Source organism: Crocodylus porosus, unplaced genomic scaffold (genome assembly GCF_001723895.1).
Source record: "Crocodylus porosus isolate Cpor-Errol unplaced genomic scaffold, CroPor_comp1, whole genome shotgun sequence".
NCBI classification, from domain to species: Eukaryota; Metazoa; Chordata; order Crocodylia; family Crocodylidae; genus Crocodylus; species Crocodylus porosus.
In genome coordinates, this window is record NW_017728931.1 from 46,285,883 (window position 1) to 46,294,650 (window position 8,768).

The 8,768-nt window shown below is 44.4% G+C and overlaps 1 protein-coding gene across 1 annotated transcript in view; it reads right to left on the minus strand.

Moving 5' to 3' along the window:
* ALDH1L2 (aldehyde dehydrogenase 1 family member L2) overlaps positions 1–8,768 on the minus strand; it is a 56,687-nt gene that overhangs the window by 2,454 nt on the left and 45,465 nt on the right. Inside the window, exons 18-22 of the mRNA XM_019543897.1 lie at positions 8,740–8,767; positions 6,194–6,292; positions 5,077–5,242; positions 2,674–2,779; positions 945–1,144 (exon numbers count right to left, since the gene is read on the minus strand). Of these exons, the coding sequence (XP_019399442.1) occupies positions 945–1,144; positions 2,674–2,779; positions 5,077–5,242; positions 6,194–6,292; positions 8,740–8,767 (599 nt within the window). The remainder of the gene's footprint in view (positions 1–944; positions 1,145–2,673; positions 2,780–5,076; positions 5,243–6,193; positions 6,293–8,739; position 8,768) is intronic.

Genomic DNA, 8,768 nt, shown 5'->3' on the forward strand with positions numbered 1-8,768 from the left:
AAATTGAGGCCCCTGTGGTGAGGGAGGAAGTGGGGCTGGGGCAGGGGTGGGTGCTGCTCAGCTAGGGCAGGGCAGGACAGAACAAGTGGTTTGTTGGGGAGGGAGAGAGGGTGTGGCTCCCACCACTGTATTCACCCCTGGGGGAGGCATGGGCATGTACCCCCCCACTGGATCTGTGCACGGGGTGAGGGTGGGCTGCCTGTTGCGGGGTCGGAGCTGGGGGCAGTGCCGGGCTTCTTCTGGCGGGGGGTTTGGGCTCAGGCTGCACTTGGGCCAGGTGGTGGTGGTGTAGGGGTGGGTAGACTATGGGGTGGGCTACAGCCACCCCAGAATTATCTAGCCCCTCTCCCAGCACTGCCACCACCCAGCCTAAGCACAGCCCTGGCTCAACCCTTCTGCCAAGAAAAGCCTGGCACCACTCCCGGCCCTGACCCTGCAGCGGGCAGCCCCCCCTTGCCCCATGCACAAATCGGAGGCGCATGTGCCACCCATGCATGCAGCAGCAGGAAACCCCCACCCCCTGTCTGGATGAGCCACTCACGGCTTTATCCCGTGCTCTGCCCTGGCTGGGCAGCATCTGCCCCTGCTCGTGCCCCAGCTCCACTCCCTCCCTCACCGTGGGGGCCTTGATCTGCCCCATTAGACACCCCTTCCCCCCGCAAACAGGCCTGGCAGTGGCTCTCCAACCTGCCTGGCTGCATATCAGCAATCAGACTGGTATCGGGTGATATAGCTCATTAATAATCGGACATTGGTATTGGGCCCAAAAATCCTTATTTGTGCACCCCTAATTCCTTTTTCTTACTAGTTTTAATATATAAGATTTGATCTGTCCAGAAGTTTCTTGATGATAGGACCTGGTCAAGGGTTGGGTTTTTTTTTCCCTTTTCTCTTCTTTAAACTGACTTGGACTATATGTGAGGGGAGAAGAGAGAACTGCTTACCTAAATCTTTTCCAAATCCAGATTGTTTGAATCCACCAAATGGTGCTGCCACATCAGTTTTATTGTATGTGTTGATGAAAACTGTCCCTGCTTCTAGTTTTTCACTGACATAGAGAGCTTTGTTTATGTCTCTCGTGAAAACTCCTGAAGCTAAGCCATATTCTGTGTTGTTTGCTCGTTGTAGCACTCCTTCAACATCCCTACAACAAAAAAATAATCAGTTTGGTTCACTGATAGGTCATAGAGGCAAGACTCTGATGTGTAACCAGTGACCCCACAGTTTGTGTGCCACTCCCTCCCCTCCTCCCACGTCCCCCCAATCATTTCTAGTGTTTTAAAGCTGTGACTAGTAAGTGCTAGTCTACAGTTATCTGTCAGATAATGTGGCAATTCTTATTCTTGTCTCTAACTTGTAAGGCTTATATTTCAGAATGGTTAAGGTTAATATTGAAGAATCCCAAAGCAAATTCTGCATTATTCAACTGCAGTTGCACAAAGCTGATATGCATCCAAGGAATAAGCAAAAATATTTGCAAAGCAAAACTTTCCATCGTGTGTTTTTTGCTTAAAAATACCACTTACTTCATTCTTATGGGGAATATTACTTAAATGCACACTCCTACGTTTGACAAACTTCCATGCCATTTTCAGTGTGCTAGTTTCTATTTTCAGCTCTATTTCCGCCAGACAGCTCTGAGAATTCTTGGTTTGAAAGATAAAGTGACTTTTTACAATGCAGTAATCTATAAATTTGAACGGTGCTTTCAAATGAGTTTTCTACTGTTTTACAATTCAATATTAAACTCAGTCCAGTGTAAATGATTGTACAGAATACTGGGCTTTTTCCCCTATTGGCAGAGTCCAGCCTTGTGATTTTCATTCCCAATTCCTACGGATCTGGTGGGCCACAGAATAAGCAGGGATTTTTTTCACCCATTGTTAGAACGCACTGACTTCTGGAACATTAGTCCAGCAGCATGTATTAATGCCACACAGAAGTCTGTGGCAAAGCAAAGCTGAATTGAGGGCCTTTAAATCCTAAACAAAGAACACAAGTCTGTGATTTGACCAGGTCATTGCAGTTAAAAACCCAAATTAGAGAGAGAAAAAAAAAGACTATTCAGTATTTAGCTTAATTTGAAAGATAGCACCTCTAGCAAAGTAGGGTGCAGGCATAATATAATTACTACAGAGTAAATGATTTTAGATTGTACTCTCTAGTAAGGCAGGTACACAAGCCGCTCTCCCAAGTTTTTTTTCACAATAGACAATATTACAGTTCCTGACTACTAGGTGGCATGGGAGAACACAGCTTCATTGAGCAAACAGCTACTCCAGGATGAAGTTGACTAGGGGAACAGATATATACAGCCAGTCAAACCATCACTTCTAATTTTCTGAAGGGTAATTTTACCATGGAGTGAACTGACTTAGTCTGCTGTAAATCTTTTTATCTGTTCCACTGTTGCCACAAAGTCAAGTCAACTGAGTTGTGAGTCTACCCCCTTGGTGTCCCCAAGCAAGCTGCTGTAGCTTTACTTTTGTAGTGACTTAAAGAGGAGGATATCACAGGCTTCATTTTGCACCTTGTTATGCCATAGAGGGTTCCTTCCCACAAATAGACTCATATGGACTTAGGAGTGTTGGCAAGATGAAAGCAGCAGGTGTTAGGACTGTGTAATTTTACATAAGTGGTAGAAGAGATGAAGTAAAACCAAATGCTACATACCCATCCTTAAACTTAGAAATTACCATTACAGGACCAAAAGATTCTTCCTGGGCAATATACATATGATCTTCAACATCTGTGAATACAGTGGGTTCCATGAAGAAGCCTGCACAGGACACAGGAAGGGCATCATTTGTGAGTAAAATATTTCTTAGTTTGCTTTGTTTTCTTTCCCTTGCCTTCTGGTATCATAGTGCCTCTATTTTCCTGTTGAGCTACTGAGTTGTTACAGACTTAAGTTGTAGATCGGAAGTGGGCAAAGTGGCAGATCCAGCCTGCAGCTATGCTCCATTTCCTAGCAGTCCCTGCCTGTGCAGCTCCTGGCTGGTCTCCATGGAAACCCTGGGATTAAGGAGCTGTGATAGCACTGGGATGGGACAGAGCTGCAGGGTGCTCTCTGCATGCCCCTGCTCTCAGAACAGGAGCTCGGCCCTAGCCTCATGCTGTCATGGCCCTGTGACCTAAGGGTCTCCACAGAGACCGGCTGGGAGCCATGCAGGCAGGGCATGTGGCTGGGTGGAGGAGCTGCTCACGGGCTGGGGCCAGGGCCCAGGATCTTGGGATAGTGACAGCAGAGGGCTGGGGCAGGGCCATGATCTGCATGCCCCTTCCCGCAGAACCCACGCTTGTCACAGGGGCATGTGGGCAGCATATCATGTCCCTGCACTATCACTGGCCCCAAATCCCAGGGTCTCCCCAGCCCCACCCACCCACCTTGCTCCTGGCCATGGCCCCATCCCAGCTGCCCAGCTGTATGCCCTGCCCGTATGGGTCCCACACCCATGTGGCTGTGGGTGCAGGGCAGACAGGCCAGGGTGCCTGGGCGGTGCGGCTGGGTCCAGCACCTCTCTAGGGGTTACTGGGAAATAGTCAGCCACAAGCCAGACGTGGTCAATGAGCTGGATTTTGCCCACCTCTGCTATAGATGATATCAATCTCCTCTATACATTTTCCTTTGGCAGGGAAGGTTATGAATAAAATCTGGTGTGAAAGTGTGTACTTTGTTAAATATTAACTGAGTTTACTTAAGAAGAAAGGCAAAACCTTCTCGATTTAGATGCGGTTTAAACTAACTTTGCTGCTATAGTTTATACTGTGTTCGCAAGGAAAACAATTTATGCTAGCAAAAGCACATCTTTGTCAGCCTAACTACCTATATGCTGAGGTTACTGCCAGTTCAAAAGTACTGGGGGAGGAAATGGCCATGTTCCCTAGTGTTATTACTACACCTATACTAGCAAAAGTGTCTAGTGTAGAAATGTGCTTTCAGCCTCAATACAGCAGGTGGTGCCTCAGCTTTACAGCTTAATATGATGGGACTTCTGCCACCAAAGCCCCACAAATTAAACCAAGATCCCAAGGGATAACAAGGTCTAATTTTTTTCATAGACATTAGGGCTGGAAGGGACCTTGGAAGATCATCGAATGCCCATAAATTCCAGGAAGGCCGATTTTAGACTAGACATAAGAAAAAAGTTCTTTACAGTGCATGTGTCCACTGTCTGAAGCATACTCCCTGCAGAGGTGGTATAAGCACCTACTCTGGACTCTTTCAAAAAACATCTGGATATTTTTCTTGCTGGGATCACTTGATCTCAGGTGACTTCCTGCATGTGGCAGGGGGACTGGACTCGATCTCACGAGGTCCCTTCCAGCCCCTAATGTCTATGAAATCATTCATCTCAGTGGCTGTGTCCAGACAACCGTGGACATGCGGTATGTGGCACTGCAGACCCATCTGCAGCACTGCACATGCAAGCATTCCCCACACTGCTACCCTGCAGCATGGGGTGGCGGGGGCAGGGTTTGACCTTGAGAGCCAAAAAAAAGTAGGGCAATGCACATGGCAGTGTGCACCACCCAAAACTGAAGTCTGGCTGGCTGGAGCCATGCTGGGGCTGCTGGGGCCAGTGCAATTACTGCCCCCAGCCTCCCTTACCCCACCTGGGGTAATCTGCCACATGCCAGAGCACGTGTGGCATGGGTGTTCCCTGGGGACAAGTAGCAGCAGCACAAGGTGTGCCACTGCTACTTGTCCTTGGAGAAACTAATGTCCACAGTCATCTGGATGTGGCCAGTGTCCATGTGAAAAATCAGTCTTAGCAAAAAAAACATCTAGCCTGCAATGATATTCATATGTAAAAGATGCGAAGAACTATTCAGTAGGAACCATTTTTTTTTCTTTCTGGTGTCCAATGATTGTTTTCCAGTTCAAAGGCAGCCTAGTCTATTTGCAGTTACTTCATTGGAGTCCTTAGGAATAGAAAATGTATGAAATGCAGCCCCTCAGCTTCTTTCGTACTGTTTTCATGATGGATTTCCCCTTATACTTCCCAGCAGGGGAGAGTCTAATATGAGTCTTTAGAAGGTAAATGTCCAAATCATCTCCAGAAAGTACTTTACCTGGTCTACATACTTGTCTTCCTCCATACACTAAGGTGGCTCCTTCTTTCACACCAGTTTCACAGTATTCCAACAGCTTTTCCAAATGCGCCTTGTGATTCTGTGGGCCATGATCTGTGGATCTATCGAGTGGGTCACCAATTTTCATCTTTTGGATTTCTTCCACCTTCAGAAAATGAAAAGTTACCAAGCATGATACACTCGCTAATCTCTAGAAAGTGTTGAGTACTCATGGCTGCCTGAATTTGTATGTGCCTCACTTAGATGTACCTTGAAGGGGCCTACCATTCCAGAGCTAGAATGCTCAGCAGTTTCTGAAAATCAGGCTGTGTAAAATGTTTCCAGTTGGACACCCTAAATCACTACTCACTGTTGAGATTCTTGGCTGCCCTTTTTATTTCTTCAATTTCTTATGCTATCATGGCTGGCATCCAAAATGTTGTCCTTTTACCTTGCTGTCATACTCAATTCCTACTCTAAACAGGGATAAACTACTGTGATCTGTCATGCATACATACTGGCCTCTGGCTGCTTTACCACTCCATCCAGGAAGAGCACAGACCATCTGCAGATGCTTCCTCAGCCTAATGGAGGGTGTCTGTGCCTGAAAGCTTGCTATGAAGAATTTTTCCTGCTCTTTGAGTTGGTCTAATAAAAGATACCGAATTTACCCGAGAACCTTGTCTGCCTGTGTTCTGAAATATTACTACATGGTAGGCACTGAATCTGTAATGGAGATAGTTATATGCTCTAGTATGATTCTTGTTCCTCTTCCAGTCCAACTATTTTTTTCATCTTCACAGTAGACTTAAGCCTCATTCAGTGAGTTAAAATCATTTTCTTAGCCTAACATATGACCAACATTAACAGAATGCTGCCTTTTACTATGTTGCTTGTCACTGCATTTCTTGTACAAATGTCTCCCATTTGCATCTTTTAAAAATCTTTTTTTTACCTTCCTGCCACAAATCCTTTATTTTTTCAGCCATTAACAGCAATGGAAGTTTAAATAACTGACACAACACCAAGACATTTGCATATGTTTATGAAACTACCAGATATTTGCTTTATATCAGTTCAAAATTTATTTTAAACACAAGCCTTCTAAATATCTTACCACTCTCTTGACAAACTCATCATGAATTGATTCTTCCACAAACAGTCTGCCAGCTGCAATACAGTTTTCTCCCTTGTTGAAATATACTGCTCCCATGCCCTGTGTTAGAAGAAAACAATAGGCTGACACCTGCTTTTGTTTATTTCTTATCCAGGCCTTTCCCTTGAGATGCACCTCTTGTTCTGTTTTGAGCTTCTGTGTCTTGATCCATCAATATTTAAAGGGACATTAGTAATATAAAACTCAGTGAAGGGGAAAAATGTTTCTTTACTTCTGGAATAAATCCCATCCTTCCTCTCTACCTGCACTGCTCCATGGACATAGGTCACCCTTGATGCAGAACAGCTACTACAGTTGTGCTGTGTGTGAAGGCTGGAAAAAAGAGAAGATTTAGGGAACTGCACAATCCCTACAGAGTGGTGACCACAGCGCCATAAGACCTTGTCAAGCATCATTGAGAAGGGTGTTGGCAGGAAGGCTGGGAAGCTGGAAATATTTCACTGAACTTTACCTTCGGGGGTAGCAACCTGGTGGCTAGTAGAAAAGTACATGCCAGCACTCCATCAAATCCATAACAGACCTCTTATATCAAGCCTCTGAATGCAGATCCCATGAGGGAGGCAGAATTTTTTCCTTCTTACTGTGACAGCTAGTGCCTGTCAATGCTTCCAAAAATGTTTTACTTTAAAAAAAGAAAACTGTAAATATTTTTACATATGCTTCTCTTCTCAATGTGCTTCACTTTTCTGATTGGCCATAGTATTGACTCAGGCAATTGCACTATAAAAAACATTCAGGATCTGACTGCACTGCTGATTTGTTTTTTGGGGCAGTTATTTTCCTGTTTTGTTCCGAAAAATAGAATTGCTACAGATAGCTTCACTATCTCCTTTTCAAGTTCTGCCTGTTCTTGGAGCACTGTAATTGTACGTTTTACAGTTCTAACTGCAGGGTTATAAACATGAATGATGAGTTCTTTTTTATAATGAATAATATGGCATATGCTAGCATGTATAACAGATATCTCTAGGAATAGCATATTATCATCTAAATTTGTTGTTTACATGTACTTGCAAATTGTAGAAGATCAATGTTAAGCTTGGGTAGGAAGCATAAGTCAGGGTGTTGGATGATGATGATAAATCATTAAGGCAGGGACAGGCAATTATTTGGGCCTGTGGACCATGTAGGCAGTTCTGAGGAGCTGCCACGGGCCAGTCAGCACCCCCACGCCTCCAAGCAACAACCCAGAGCCCACATGCCCTGTGGCTTCTCCTTGCCACTGCCAACAGCACACAGCCCCAGCCCCACCCTTGGCCCACACCATGCCTGATTCAGACTCACCAGGATGCACCAGACAATGCCTGGGCCAGGCAGGACTGAGGGACTTGAAGGGGGCTGGACAAGGTCCCTCTGTGGGCCAGAGCCAGCCTGCAGGCTGTGTTTTGCCAACTCCTGCATTAAGGACTACAGAGCAGCAGGGGCAACTGTTTGGATTTCCATGTCTGTTCATTTTCAGGCTTTAATGTTGCCAGCAGTGGCAGATCCAGGAGTAGTGCAGTTGCACCTTACTTTGATTCCTGGTCCACCCCAAATTTAAAATTAATTGCCTGGTAATGGCAGCAGAATTTCTCTTCAGTTCGCAGTAATGGAATCATTTGACTTCATGGCTCATTATAATCTACCCAATTCCCTCTAAACTCTTCATTCCACAGGTGTTAACGAACCTCTCCACTTTTTAATGGCTTTGATGTTCCATTAATCAAGCTATCCTTTCTTCTGCCATTCTGCTGTCTGTTAATTGTTCCTGATAACCTAGCTCCTATTTTACAGACTTGCAGACAGCTAAAAACATTAACTCAGTGGTAATAACTTTCAGTGAAACACTGCAGTCAAAAAAACTCTGAAAGATGTAGACAATTCTAATGAGAAGAGGTCTAAAGAAACTTTTTTATTATTATTATTTTTGCCTAGGTTGTTGAGGTTTTCTTATATGTAACATAATATAGCACATGAATGCATATTCTAATACATTTATATTTGTTTTTCCTTCCAACTTAAGATGAATAATATAGGCCTAGGCCCCTAATGTAAACCTTCTAGTTTCTTTTTTACTTGGAGAAAGATGTGTATTGTGTTATATGTGATAAGGCACTATACCCCCTTTTAAAAAAAATCCTAAATTCACCTATGGTTGGTAGCGTATTGAAGTGTCTAAATTTGGAGTCACTACCCTGTTGCTGTAGAAATGCAGAAACACCTTTACCTTTTTTTAAAGCAAGTTTTTCTACCCCTCACCCCACACACGTACCTCCCCTCTTTCTTTCTTCTTTAAAAATATTTGTGGCTTCCTGAACAGGCAAAAGTTTACATTGTGTTGGCTTATAGTATGCAGCCCACAGAAGGAAGCCCCAGTTTTAAAAGATAGTGTAAGAAGTTTATGAAAATCCCCAGAGAAGTAGGGTAGGCGTATATGTCATAGCATCACTTCACAAGAAGAGGCATTAATGAGGCTCTGAACCTATTTTATTTTGAAGTAACCTTACCATTTTCACAGCTCTGTCAAGATCGCAGT